This window comes from Patiria miniata, unplaced genomic scaffold, assembly GCF_015706575.1.
Source record: "Patiria miniata isolate m_02_andy unplaced genomic scaffold, ASM1570657v1 HiC_scaffold_7, whole genome shotgun sequence".
NCBI lineage: Eukaryota > Metazoa > Echinodermata > Asteroidea > Valvatida > Asterinidae > Patiria > Patiria miniata.
The window spans coordinates 25,451,605-25,467,112 of NW_024037074.1; the positions used below are offsets into that span (position 1 = coordinate 25,451,605).

Sequence of the window (15,508 nt, forward strand, 5' to 3'; positions counted from 1 at the left end):
ATATTCCTCTTGGCTTTTCCTCCCACCTCTAACACTGTAACTTCTTCTCATTGTGTTCTCTTCACAGGTTTCTTCAGGCTTGCGAGCTACAAAGCCTCGGGCGCTTTTGAGGAATCCTTGGTTTCATTACCAGAAAATGATTAATAATAATAATATTTGTAAGATTTGTAATGAGCCAATGAGCCAGCTAGTCGAGTTCTTCTCTGGGATCCTGATGCCCCTCGTCGAAGAGGTCGTCCCAACATGACCCTGAAAACATCCATCGAGCTAGAAACTGGTCTGAGCGGTCCATCTCTTTCCAACAATATGCTCGACAGGGACAGTTGGGCCCAACTCATCAAGTCATCATGAAAATGAATGAATGAAGAAGAAGAAGACTTGTAGCAGTGTTAAAATGAGATGGTTCTCGGCTGCATAACACTTGATCCACCCTTGTCATCAAATTCTTTTATAGGCAACGATATCTTGGAACAACATTGAAGACAAATCTCACATTTGCGTGACATTAAAAGACTCAACTCAGTTACGGAGTGGAGAAAATAGTCTTCAAACCGGGTACTTATTAGTTTGGCCTTTTAAGACTAGTTGTAGAAGCTGTCTTCTCATAATAACGTTTGTTACAGACAGCACGGCATATTGGTGATGGGATTGTTCATTTGACGATACAAGCACTGAATTTGGCACACAGTCAGAGTATGTCATGAGAAAGATAGTTGGATATAGGGCCATCTCTATTGAAATAATATATAGGTAGGATAACAAGCAATGGCAGCCATTTTGAAAATTGCTTGTTATTCTACTCATATTGTTTTTCAAAGTACAAATCTGCGATGGCCCTATAGCTAAAAAGTTTCTCTAGGGCATATTCTTACTGTGTGCCAACTGTCATGCTTTTATCATCAAATGAGAAATTCTATCGTATTCTGCACCAATCTCCCTGACTAAGACTATTTACACAAAACAGAGCAGTTATGGAGTGCATGGGAAATAAATAAGTTTTCTTAATGGCCATGTTAAGCGAGTCGTTATGCCGATTAGAAAGGCAAACTCGTCAGTCAAACATTACCAATTCAAAATTCTGCAAGCAACGGTCCATCTACTCCAAACCACTAATTAATTAATGTCAGTACTGCAAATTCAAGCATGACAAACTCAGCGAACATGTGAAATGGTTCAGAGGTTAAACCTTTTGCGAAATCTGGACATTAATCAGCAAAACTTGGGGCAGATTGGTATAACTCTATCTTTATCAAAATGGATTGGAGTCAGTATGGGTCGCTATATATTGCGCTAAGCAAATATACAAAGGTCCTGTGCTGCCAGCCGACGAGGTGACATCTTGCTACAACACAAAGACGGTGTACAATGTACAAAACAATGGAACAATGCAGAGAGCGTAGTGTGTATTATGAACCATTCTGTTCACAACTTCGTCATTCATCAACATGACAATGACACGAAATATTACCAAACCATTCATCGGTTAATGAAAAATGGCGGGAGGTTTCGGATTTCCGTTGTGTTCGAGCAGAGGTTTGTGATTAGTAATCAAAGTTCGGATCCCAAATAAAAAGGTTTGTAACGCGACACGTTAAGGTGCTGATTTTGTTTCGGGAAAATCTAGCCCACAGAAGAGAACATTCGAAACAAGATCCTCAAACGCTAAGTGAGTGCAGAAACTTAACTTGGCACTACTGATGCCAGAACTGAACGAGACGATCGAATATTTTCCAGGCTAGTCGACGTATATGGCCACCAAAGGAGGAAGCTCCTCAGGGGTACGTATTCAAACAAAATATCGCCGTTTTTATGTCATTGAATATAATAATTTGCTCTCTTTATTCAGTTTACTAGCAGTCAAACATCACCAGTCCAATAAGTTCATTCTAGTTGAGAGAACGAGTGAAAAATCTACGATGAATGGGAATCTAGTCAAAAACTATAGCGGCCAGTTTGTGTTGTAATGTATTTTGACATTTGTTCAAGTCATTCAAGTCAGTAATTAATATAAACCTGCACCAACCGCTACTGCGCAGTAAACAAATGTATTATTACAGATGTACCGTCCGTGTTAATTTGAAGTTTTAACTTGAAAGTAGACTAGTTTATTAACTATGTTTTTTTTTCCTCTGGCAATGAAAAAGTTATTCACTTTTAAATGATGAAAACTAGAATTAGCTGTTGCAAACTGCTTACCAACCAAAAGGACCTATGGTATAAATGCAAAAAATTAGTTAGTGGCCTGACGTCAGGCCACTAACTATTGTTTTGCACTTTTAAATGATGTATGTATATGGGAACGAGTAAATCAGGCCCGTTAACATGGAATGATAATTTTACACATTTCGAAATACTTTCGGCCAGACAATAATTTCGGTTTTCACAGCGGAGACTGGTTCCGTCCCTATCAGAAAGATAATATATAAGGACTGGGGACCAGTCTACTCACAGGGACGGATCTGTGTTCAACAGCAACACAAAATATACGAATTTGTTTTATAGAGATGCAGACGGCCAAAATCAAAAAAAAATCCTGAAAATAAAACATATAATTTAAGATTCGTTATAGAGCACGGGCAGTACATGTAATGGTGTTTAAAATGAAAAAAAAAAAATCAATATTGTCATCATGACAAAGATTAAACCTATACTTATCAGGATGAAAAATGTCTGATCAGGCCAGTGGCGTTACGAACGTGGAGGGGTCGTGGGTGCACGGTCCCCTAGCCGAGGCTTAGACAAAGCATGAATGTACTTGTTTGGTTTCACAATTGCAGGAAAAAAGTATGATTTTCCATTTATTCAACAGCCTTTTCATATTCATAACACCTTGGTGGCGTCCTCTTGATCACATTGGTTAAGCTCAGTGATAATTGATTCAGTTTAGTGGTTTAATTCATGATGTTTGGTTGAAGACCATGTACGCCAAAGACTGCCTCTCTAGTTAGGAAGTATTTTTTGACGTGACGGTGTCATTGGTGTCTTGTCCGCACCATTTTGTTCCTGCTCGCTATTAAGCAAGTGCGAGCGTCTCTAACGGGGGGATGATCAACGTCATTGCGTAATTTGTAGAGCCTGACTCATAAAGATATTTAGTCAAGGGTGTCAATCGCTTCTCAAAAGTGGGAGAGGGGAAACATACCTTTATCAGAACCAATGTGAGTGAAAAAAGGGCGAAGCCCTTGCGGCGTGGTTTCTAGATGCTCTGTGGTGCCATCTGCGGCAATATCTCACCACTTTTACCAATTGTTTCTTGAGTAAAAGATCATTAGGTTCGGAGTCATTGAATCAGCTTTTCTGAGCTATGGTATCAAATATAGGCTTTGATTTTTATTCGGGGACGAAAAAAGTTGGGGGGGGGGGACCAACGATGTGATATCCCCAACTTAAAAATATCCCCCCGTCCCCCACCGATTGACGAACATGTTTGGTAACCACTAATGCGGCCAACCTCGAACGGCTGTTCCAAAATGTTCGACGGGTTCTCGATTCTTGATAGACATAAAACATCCACTAGGAAGCTTAACAAGGAGGCAATAGACACTAGTTCAGCCGTTGTCGTCGACCAGCGTACGTTCGAGCAGATGAGTGTCGACCTATGGTTCACCTAGTTCTTGATCGAAATTGCCCTGGAATTGTGTCGTTTCCACACCACCAAAAAGTACCAGCCATACTTGAAAAAAGGTTTCAACAGCTACCCAGTGCGATTACCACTCAACTGAACATTGTCCAAGTGGTCCAAAGATGACAGGAGATGTCTAGCTCGTTTAGTCGTATCAAGCCTAGCCATCAAGCCATTTTGTTGATATGTTGACCTTTTGGTTAAAAACATATTCAAAGTAGTCGGCAAGCTCGGTTCGTAGTCTGAAGTCAGATTAAACTATTTCGCGCAACAAGTCATTTATAGCGCCAACGAATTAATTATTTAATTAACGATCGTTAATTTTGTCGAATCTATTGAACCCCTAAAAAGTCCCAGCATACAATCTCTCCTTTAAACTGGTCTTAAAATTGAAATCAGCCGCTTCATCATACCAGCAATGAAAGTGAGTTATATGACTAGGGCCTGAAATATCATGTCAGAATTTAGACTACCGGGCTGATACAGAAGTAACAATGAAACAAAAATGTTTTGCCATTATACCTGACTTTATATTTTCTAGTAAAAGCCGTGTTCAAATATTGTCCAAGTGTGTGCCTTTGTATTGTTTCACTGCTGCCATGCGCTGTAACAATACAGCGCGTCCCAAAATACCCGCAACAGTTTTTGCGAGGCTCTAGCATCGCCGCGGAAACACGTACCGCCATTCATTTTATATCATTTTAAAGCTTGGAATCTGAACTTAATCTCTGGTTAGTATTGGTTTGATTTACACAAGGGTTTTGAAATTATTTGCGTTCCAATAAAGGCATGTCGAAAACAAGCTCAACCGACTTCAAGGAAAATCGATGATGTGGTACATCAGATGCAAACTCGAGTCAACAAGCTGTTGAGATAACAAAAAAAAGTTGATTTATATCAAAAACACATTGAACTTGAAACGAAGAACAATATTGTTAATTTATTTAAGGTGTAGCCTACGTGGATCGATAAGAAAAGGAAACACAGAAAGTAAATGGCAACGAGATCGTCACATCATGAACCATTTCCACATTAGAAATTTTTTTCGCATGATTGACTTTATTGAGCTCTATACGTTTTCACTGTTTAGGTTGATAACATTTTTCGTGAAAATCCTTTCCGCAAAGGGCTCATGGGCCCCGTGTCTTCAAAAAGGATTGTTTCGCCAGGATTGTTGTATGATGCAATTATCGTTTGAAAATGTCTCATTGTCACAACGCCCTCTTACGTCCATAAAAAAACCTTTGCACCTGCTATGCCTGGAATTTCCCCTTGAACCTTCTTGAACTAAACGCGTCACTTCTTCAAATTTTCGAGCTGATTCTAAATCATTTAATTGATGTTGACATTTCTTTCATGCGACCATCAAACGAGGGTAATCATCCCATCGCTGTTAGTTCTTCTATAGCCGCAATGGACTCTCACAATTGCGCCATAAAACACCAAAAGCATTAATTTACACCCAGCAATGGTTAAAGAAAAGCTAACACGATTAACCCACAAGTTCCTAAATAAAAATGTTGGAGTATGTTTGTTGACAAGCACTTGTCCGGTTTTTTTTCCTCTCCGCGTTTTTTGACAATATGCGTCAAGATAACGATCCGATTTATTTTTTGTTTCTTTATAGTGCAAACAGTTTGTGTGTGTACCGGTGGCTGGTTTTGAGTGGTGGAGATAACGAGAACTAAAGCCAAACTTTGTACTCATTAGTAACTGAGGAGATGTCTGTGTGCCGACGGTAGATGTCCACGTGCTAATAGCCTATTGCCGTTGGGTTTTTTTTCTCTATCGGTTAACTTTGGGGTGGAACGCCTGTTTGGAAATAATTAACTCGGTACACACGGCTTTGTAGTGTTTGATTTGTCGCAATATCAGCAGCCCGTAATTGTATAGGAAGGTTAATTGGAGGTGTTTAGAGTCGTGGTTGATCCAGAACATGTTCACATCAGCAAGGTTTATAGCACGAGAAGAACACGGTACGATGCAGCTATTTCAATTTTACCGACGACTTGAAGGATTGACGGAATGTGAGCGAGCTGAATTCGTTTGATTGAAGATGAAAACGAGGCTTCTTTTGGCAGCACGGTTTGAGCTTCTTGCTCTGAGCGCGATGACTTTTTAAAGACGGGCAGTTGAAGTTGAAGACTTATCGCGTGAGCAAAATCAAGTTGCTGGCTAAATAATTGACATTCATTTTACAGCTGTTTTTGTTTACAGATGTTCGGCTACATGCACGGAGACTTACAATAAAAATTGTCTTTTTTTTGGTGTATAATTATGTCTTTGGCAAGTTGGCACATTAATAACGCAGTAGCTATATATTACGCAAAAGCTTCCAATGCCGAAACTGCACGTATAGGACATACAACTAAGTTATAGTAGTAGACATACATGTGCAAGAATATACGAGAGATATTCAAACCACGTCGCTCGGTGATTCAAGAAACACTGAAATTTATAACATAAACTTAGGAATAGATAGGAAAACCATAATATTTACAATGGACAATTTTCTCTGATTTTTTGCTTCAGATTTGTGAAAGGAAATTGGAAGAAAGAAGCTAGTGGACCGGTAAAATGGAGAACAGGCTGATGGCCAACCGACCGTCGACAGGGAGGACGCTACCGCCGCTCGTCACGGTTCCAGGTCCCTCGGCCAAATCCGGTGCCCAGCTGCAGACAGGTCGGTCCTTCGACAAGGCCCTACGGAACATCGGCCAGGAGCAGACCTACTCCCGGCGGATTCTGGATAACGAGAAGCAACAGATCAAAGCCCGCTATGAGCGGCTGAAGAAGAAGGCCTCCCAGATCCGGTCCAACCTGACCCCGGAGCAGATCGCCGAAATCAAGGGGATGGAGAGGGCGACTCCCAACGCTCACAGCACCGCCGAGGCCGGTAACAAGGTGGAGCTGAGGAACCATAGTGCGCGATTAACCGCTCAGCGCGGCCAGAGAATCTCCCTGGAACTGACTACCGCCCCAACAGGTTCGGCCGCTAACGCGTACGCCAAGCCACCCACTGCCTCGCAAAAACGTCCCAAGTCGTTGCGGGCAGAGTCCGCCATCATCGTCCCATCTGCGCTTGCGATGGGTCAGAAGCGAGTCCGTAAATCAGCGACCTCAGCTAAACCGGACTTCAAGAGCAAGGAGGACGCGATTCCCAAAACAACTGGGGCGCAGAAACCCGGTTTGACTAAAAAGAAGTCTGCCGAAGACGTAAGAAAATTAGACACTTCCACGATGACATCTTGGAGCGCCTCGCGTCCGATACCTATACCGCAAACCACGACATCGGATGTTCTGTCCAAACCCAAAGAGGGAGAATTGAAAAGGGACCGCTCTGCAACGTTCATATGCGGCCCACTCACCGGCGGTAATTCACCCACCAAGGAGGAGCCAAGCATTGCTGAGATGCTCAACCGTCCACGGGCCAGCTCAGCCATGGGCAGGTTGCAAACCATCCCGGCAAACTCTTCCACACATCTGCCCACCGTCCCCGAGGAAGTTCGTAAAGTTTACTCCCCGGTGACCACGCGTAAGTTCTCTACGCCCTACCCGCCCACACGGCCCAAGAGTTCCATCTGTGCTCCATCCTCCACGCAGATCTCATCCGAGCACCGGCTAGCGCCCGTCAATCAGGCTCTTCGGTTTGGTCGCAAAGTTTCAAGTATCACCCCATCCTCTGCCAGGCCTGCCAGCAGACGCAAGTCATGCCACGCCTTGCCCAGCCCTAGCCCCGTCAGCGCCCCCGTCCGTTCACCACCAGGAACCGCCTCAGTGGAGCCGCCGGCGGCGTTCTCGTGCCACGAGCCCAAACTTGAGGACGTCCTCTCTCGCTCGTACCCGGCCAAAACCCCGGCTGCCATCCGGCGGATTTCCACCGCGGTCTCGCCTTTTCAGGAATCTCGCGTGAGGAAGCTAGAGGAGTTGAGAGAGGCACGCCTTGACGACAACGAGTCGCTGGCCCTTGAACTTGAGCAGCGTAAGGAGAAACTCATGAAGGGCCTCCAGCACATTGGAGGGCGCCCTCAAGACGAGGGGAAAGAGGAATCCGTGCAGGCCAAACCGGAGGAGGTGCCAACCTCACCAGCAAAACTCAAAATGGAAAAACACGTGGATTGCAACAGCAATCAGGAGACGGTAGAGATCGAGGATAAAGGCCCGAACACCGCATGGCGCGAAGAGATGATGAAAATACGCTACCTCCGTCTTCCCAACGACAACGAGGAAGTCATAACAAGCGACATGTTGACCCTGGCAACGGCGCAGCATAAAGCTGTCTCAAAACTGCGCAAAATGGACAGTATATAGCTTAAATCGCCTTCTGAATCACCCAAAGGATCATATAAGTCCGTCAAATATGGCCATCGATCGTCATAATATTTCAAAGACTGAAACGTGATTAAATTAACTGAGCTTAGAAAGTATACATTGATAAAGAACAACTATTAAAAATTAAAACTAATCGTTTGCAGCTATTCAACAGGAAATTCTTTAAAAGTATCTCTTCTGATGAGACAAATCTTAACGAAAATGCTTTGCAATACCAAAAACAGACACACAGTCAATATTCAGTGCTTGAGAAACAAAATAATTAAAAATGATTTTGTTCTATTTCACAAGGAAATGTTTATTTCTTTATGCTCGGTCTCCAGATTATCCTCGAGATAATTATGACAGACGTAATATCCAACTAGCGCGCTGCTATTGTGTCAACCATGTCCAAAAGGTTAACAGACCATAATGCGTTCGGGCGGGGTCAGAGGGCAATGGGTATCGTTCATTGCTAATAAAACAAAATAGCAAAGAATCTCCTGAAACACCCACAACGCGCAAAGCCCGCCGCACACGGTGAGCTACGTGCTGAGCAAACGGCCTCAGAGTCTTTTGGCTCGGCACGTATAGCTCTCGTGCGCGGCGGGCTCTCGTTCTATATACAAACCAATCCAAAAGCACAGAATTCAGTGCGCCAGTTGGGAGGCCGTGGGGAGGCCACATCGCATTAATTTGTGACAATTTGGTGGCCGTTTTGAACACTATAGCTTCCACAACATGTGGCCATAACTGCGGTGTCCCGTAAGTGTTATATGATCACATGCTCCGGAATGTTCATGTATGTTTTGAACATACATACCCATAACTCTTCAAACAAAAAGACTTTTTTTTCCTAACGAATTTTGAATTCGTGTGTTTTTAGCTCAACAAATCATCATGTTTCTCTGTTAGTCCGTTAGTTAGTAACAAACGTTGACATTGTCTATTGCTCCTAAACATTTTGACCGATTTCAACCAAACTTTGTCAAAAGTATCAGTAGCCCTGCCCCAACATGTCACATGACCAAACTGGGGTCAAAGGTTACATGGGGTCACTGGGGTTAAAAAAAAAACCTGATTATTTTACTCAAAACACTTCTTCCAGAAATTACATGGCACAATCACGTGACTCATGCTTGAACACGAATTCGTTGGCTTCCGAGATATTTCCGATCGAGCTTGCTTTTCTCCAAACGAATTTTCAATTTGTGCGGGTTTTTTTTCTTGGTTTTAACGGAAAAAAAACCTACTTTTTTCGATTTTGGGAGCCTGCAACGCTTTAAAAAAAAAGGCTTTCATTTTGTGCACAAATAACCCTGTGAGAGCCGAATTATTGTCTGGCGGCCAAGAATTCGAACTTGTGAAGACATAATTCCATCAATAAACGTCGGTGGATTTTTTGTTTAATGTCTCATTCAAATGTGAATAACTTTTATATTGCTAGGAAAATAGCAATTGAAAACAAAATTTAAAATCTGATTTTAGAGTTCAAACTCAAAACTAGCATCGGAAATCCATCTTTAACATGGCACTAGGTCTTCCGTATTGAACATTTAATTCAAGTCAATAATGACACAGTATGACTGAGGTAATGTCTAAAAGAAATTGTTTAAAAAGCCGGTTAATAAAAACAAGAGGTAAAATGATATGTTGATAAGTGAACGTTTTCTGGTTACTGAATGCGCTTTATAAACGGTGCATAGCGCCACCTGATCCCCTAAAGCCCCTGTCACACATCCAAGACCAAAGACTAAGACCCCGCCAAGACCATGAGATTTAAAAATATCTTGAAAATCGTACCAAAAACGTAGGAAATGTGGCGCCAAATTCATATTTCTGCGATGTCGTCCCGAATACTTCGACTCCGAAACGACCTCAAACCGAATATTACGACTTTGCTACGACTCTTGGATCCGTTCAATTGAATTTTTATTTACGAGTGAGTCCCGATCTCGTTACGACATAACTGGCAAAGTACCGACAGAGTACCGACACAACCGATTGAGTACCGACACAAAAGATCGAGAACCGATGCCGAAGTGACGTCATCTTCCGTATTTCACGTCGTAATGGTCGTATCAAAGTCGGCTAAAAGAAATTGGCCGACCATGTACGGCCGCTGCCGATCTCGTACAGAGATCGTACAGACTAGGCGCTGTTGTATTACAAAACGCTGCGTTCGAATTGACCAATCACAGCGTTAGTCCTGATTTTGGAAAGAAATGACGTAATAAATGGAGCATTTATAAAGCGCTTTTAACAAAGATCAAAGCGCTGTACAAAACTACAAAACTACAAATCTACAAATAAACAAGGCAATTTAGTAAAGTCACGATTTAGTAAAGTCGACTCCGATTGGCTGGCGCGCGGCTTGCATAAATCTGCATGCTTTGACATATCAGACGTTAGACAGGAGATGGCTCCGTGGATAACGGGTGCTACTCACTAGACTAGCCAGTGCACTGACACCAAGGAATGTTCACTGCATGAAAATTCAACGTCAGTGACATGAAAAGCCGAACAAGCCACATTACCCTCGACGCTGAGATTCCATCGATAGGAATTGTAATCAACATAAAATCCGATTTTAATGGTAAATTAAAGCTAATTAATGTGCTTTTGGGTGATGCATTAGAATATTGTGTCCATGCTTCATTTACGAAGCAGTAACGTTTCACACACAAAAACTAGCCGCCTCGGCAGCAGAAGCGCAATATATTTCATGTCGTGTTATACCTACAAATACACAATCAACCTAATTGACAGCTTTATAATGAATAGAGGAAAGAAACAACATCCTGCCAAAAGTTTACGAAGCTTACCTCATTTTCCCTCCCTCTTAAATCCCTCTATTCAATTAATATGCTTTGTTTGGTAAGTGTCAGCCGGGCGGCTGTCGGCGGTAAATTTCAAGCGGAGCGCTCACCGCTGGACGGACGGGTGAAACACAACCCATCTCCCCGCTAAAGAGAGGACCTAATCACGCTACTCGGGCTGAGATTGAAAGTTGACTGTGTATTAAATGATATAGTGTTACCTGCAAATGGAGTACCGGCGGAGATAATTCACCCCGTTGACGGCCCGCTGTCAGCAGGACTAGATAAGGAACGTTATTATTACCCACGGTGGATGTTTATAAAGTGCTGCTTTATTATCTTGAGGAGTTTGGAGCGAGGAGCAAACTTCAGCTGAACCATTCGCGAGGCATCTTAGGCCAACGATCCGAAAGACAGAAGTTACAGAATCCCGCAGAAGTTATGAAAGCGGATGGAGGATTTGAAGATGCAACATGTTATAAAAATAAAATGAAAAATGTTGTTTATTTTTGTTCACTGGACCCAAATTCGTGTCAAGGCTCATCACGTTGGCAAAAACGTGTCCTCTGATCTGACGAATTTTCGCGTAGTCTTCTGCAAAAAAAAAAAAAAAAAAAAAGGAAAAAAAGAAAAATAGAAATTGTGTAAAAAAGAAGTAAAAAAAATAACTGCTTGTCTTATCCGGTCCGTGCATGAACAAGAGAGCGCTGTTTAACGTACAATCAGAGCCTGGAAACAGTGGCTTATCCACAGGTGATATTGGTCTGGGGGGGGGGGGGGGACCATGGGCGTCGGCAGACCAATTTGAATGAGGGGGTGTGACAAATATTTTGCGGCCAGCAATAATACTTGCCAACGATAATATTTGCAATGATATCCGTGCAAATTCGGCGATAGATTACGCATAACAACACTGCCTCTTGACCTCCAGATTCTGACCATTCAACGGGCGCCATCTATCGGGTCTTCGTTAACCCGTCGTATTAACCAAAAATGTGGGAGCAAATTTAATAATCAACAGTACTGTTTAATTTACAGTACTGCACGAAATGACGACACAATTTCTTAGGTCGAACAACGGATGATATATACTTAGACTGGGGGGGGGGGGGGGTATACCGGGTAGACATCATCTGACTAATGGGGACGTTGTTCGAAGTTGATGTTATTTGACATTATCGGATGATAAATGGCGCAAATTTTGTCCGTCAAAATGGTTACAAAAGGAGTGTAAGCTTTTGAGATGCTGTCGCTTTAATTTCTTTCAAAAACTTACGCAAAATGTCAAGGCCTAATGCAACGATTGCTATAGGCAGCTCTAACTACAAAAGAGAACGATCATTATATACATAACTCTCTGGCAAACGTCGATATCTATTCATAAGACGCGAGATCCCAGTGTATATTTAGATACTTTTATTCATGTTTTTAGGGGGGAAGGGGGAGTGGACACACCTATCTGTAGTTTGTGTCGGAGATATTTTGACGTTCGGTTGCAGTAATACTTCACCGATGTAGACTATGAAATCCGACGGGGTGGGGCTTATTTAAAAAAAAACCTAGCTCAACATTGTTCACCTATAAGTAAGAATACTGAAACCACAATACCCGAAGACATGGTGGTGCATTATGCAGGGGGGTGGGGTAGGGGAGCTGATCAAAATCAGGGGGAGGGGGAAGGGATTATATTGCGTGTTTCTTTGGGGTGGGGGAGTGGAGGTACTAGCATCCCCTCATCACGTCCTTGGCTATAGGACACTGCAATGGCAACCCCAGGAGATCTAGATGTACGGTACCGAGCTGGTTATCATTCGGCACCAGTTACTCCAAGCTTCTTCCCCGAACAACTTACACCGATGCCCCCTTCCGTAAATCTCCGGCCTACTCATAATCGTTGACACGGGCCGACTAGAATCGCTTACGAGTTGCTCCAGGAGCGCATGAAGAAAAGCCTTTTAACGGCTTCCATTATGTGTAATTGTATCATCATCTTCAAATCCCCAGTCGAAAGAGGCTTCCGTGTTTTTTTTTCCTTAAAAGATGAACCTTATAAAACACTGAAGCTCCATCTAGATTTTTTTGTTTCTCAATTGTGTAAGCCTTCGTTGTATTTTCCCTCCGTGAAGTTGGGTGGAATTCCCCGGGGGTGGATGGATCTCCAATCTACGTTCGTGGTGATTGAATTTTCCGGGATTGAAAGGAGCAGAAGACATGAATTTAGGGTTCATTAGTTTTGATTAGTTGAAATGTGTTTTTAAGCCTTGTTCGGTGGCGACACGATTGCCATCAATCGTGGTCTAAGAAACCCGGGGAATTTATACGGGAATTAGTCGACGCTGGGTGCGGGTTAATTCAAACGATCTATAAACACCTCAGCGGAGGAAAGGCCCCAACTAGCCTGCTTCTCATAGCTTTTTTCCCTCTTGTATTGGATGTTTGTTTTTCGTTTTTGAGGACATCTTTTCCCCCCAATAAGACCCATTTTCACTCGCGCGGATGTTGCACACATTCATCATCCAGATAACATGCAATTAATGCACTGCACAATATACTATTTTTCTTACCAAGAGATGAGATTACAGTATTCTGTCATCATCATCAACATCACTAGTGTCCCCAGTTCCGCGAGATTTAGACGGAGCGGGCGGGCCGGTTTAATGTTACCCGTGCTACGTGGCGATGATACGGCGTTGACGGCGACCGCAGTCGCCCGAAGAGATCACTCGGGGGACTCCAAAGCCTACTGATCGTAAAAACATTTTCCTATTTATTTATTTATTTATTTATACGGAGATAGCTGATGGTTCCTCCGACCGGCCGTGAAATGAGAGCTTTGATGACAGACAAAACGATTCATTTACATCGAGCCTCCACCTGTTTATTGTTTTTGAGGTTTTAATGCCGCTGCGAGATGTTCAAATGCCATGTCTCGTTTTCAGATTGATTTTAATCGCATCGTCGCTTCTCCAAATAAAACTTAATAATTCGATAAAGTGGCTTTTTAATTTTTTTTTTTATCAAAGTTCAAGGCAAATTGTGTCAATTTGATTCCTGTGTATGAAAAAAATACCCCCTTCTTGTACATAATTTTATCCACAACCTTCGCTGTAATAACGGATTTTCATACTGATTTGTCAAATTTTTTAATTCGTATGGTCTCGTCTACGCAATTTCATTTTCAAATTTCATTTATCCAGTGTCACCAAATAGCAGCAAAACGGGGACAATAACATTAATCAGAAACGTAGCAAACGGACCATGACTTATCATACACCTGAAAACAGAATTCATTAAAAACTCAATTAATTATTTAAGAGGAAATCTTCCAAAGTGCTGTGGTTTCACACAACTCATGTTAATCACCATCATTGACTGGTGTATGATTTCGTATGAATATTTAATTGTCGACATTATTATTACTCTACGGACCAATTGCGTCAGTGTTATTATGACAACCTGTCTGCTTAGCTCGCACACCGTACATCACTCTTTGCAAAATTGATAACTGCTGCCCACTTCCCTTTTCTTTCCCTTATTATTTTTTTCATGTTCTTTCTTTTTTAATTCCAGAGATTATTTTGCTTGGGGTTGTGCCTATATACTAGATATCATCAAAAATTAAAATCTAATTGCAGAGTAGTTCGCCATCAGCTCTCGGCCAATCACGACCAACTGCAAATCTGATGTAGCGATAAAAAAAAAGGCGGGAAAAGAAAGAAGTGAGAAGACAAATGCTCGTGCCTTGTCAGTTTTGGCGGGAAAAGATGACGTCTGGAATTAGGCGAGGCGTGCAAGACGGAGAGACGGGGGCCGGGCGTGCGACGGCTTGGGACGCGGTCAAGTGCACCGTGCTCCCATCTCCTACTGGTGAAAGTGCGAGCGAACCAGTACCAAATCATCATCGTCATAGTCGGTGTCGAAGAGACTTTCAAACCAAGCCAAGTTTAGACTGATGCTAGACGAACACCTGTTTGGCTGTGGGTTATAGATACGGGGACAACCTCATCAGTTAATTGAAAGGCAAATGCACTGTAAAATAACCACTGTCACCAATAACCACTGTCACCAATGTGTCTATATATACAGAGGCTGGGATTTAACAGTCTAACTGCATGTAAGATAATGCAAGTCCACCACGTTGGCGACCAACCGACCGTATCTGCAGTATGACTGATGATACAAAACCCTTCGAATCGGCCACAAAATGTGTCTTTGTCTCGGGAACATGGTTAGCATATCGGTCACATGCTTAGAGAACATAGATAAACGCAAAGTTGTAAATGTGCGTATCTGGGTAAAAATCATGGGCGGGGCATTGGAGGGGGTAGTTACACAGCGGGCAAAGAATTCTGAGCCGTAGGAGTTTCGTGGTATGTGCCCCGCCCATCTAGAAACAACACAGTATGACGTAATAATGTTCCGATTTAGCACATAGACCTGTTCCAAGGCAAATTCTATCCATTTCTATTTAACCGAAAAGCCTGATGTTTCATGAATGACACGATAGTTTAACATCTCTAAATATGTTTAATTGTTTCTAACTTTGTAAAAAAATAAGCACCCGCATCTAATTCAAAGCTTCCAAGAAAACCATTTTTACATTCCCACAAACTGGAGGTTTTTTTTAATGTGTATTAAATATCAACAGAAGGGATTTAAAACCGCATTACAAGGACCATTATGTGTTGTGCAATAACTAAGCCACTTAAGAGTAAAAGAAAGCAAAAACCATACTCACCGCAACAGGCTGAAGAGG

The 15,508-nt window shown here is 42.4% G+C and overlaps 1 protein-coding gene across 3 annotated transcripts; it reads left to right on the plus strand.

Annotated features, from left to right (window-relative positions):
* The first annotated feature begins 1,543 nt into the window (after positions 1-1,543).
* On the plus strand, positions 1,544-8,836 carry LOC119744501 (flocculation protein FLO11-like). 3 transcript variants are annotated; one of them, XM_038220445.1, is made up of 2 exons: positions 1,544-1,778; positions 6,155-8,836. In XM_038220445.1, the coding sequence occupies exon 2, from the start codon at positions 6,200-6,202 to the stop codon at positions 7,931-7,933; it is 1,734 nt and encodes a 577-aa protein (XP_038076373.1). In that variant the 5' UTR covers positions 1,544-1,778; positions 6,155-6,199; the 3' UTR covers positions 7,934-8,836. The 3 variants fall into 3 exon arrangements, with proteins under 3 accessions (XP_038076373.1, XP_038076372.1, XP_038076371.1); XM_038220444.1 differs by lacking the exon at positions 1,544-1,778 and adding an exon at positions 5,530-5,598; XM_038220443.1 differs by lacking the exon at positions 1,544-1,778 and adding an exon at positions 5,546-5,775.
* Positions 8,837-15,508: the final 6,672 nt, after the last annotated feature.

Coding starts and splice junctions, on each gene's coding strand:
- LOC119744501 (XM_038220445.1), top strand. CDS start 6,200: ATGGAGAACAGGCTGATGGCCAACCGACCGTCGACAGGGAGGACGCTA.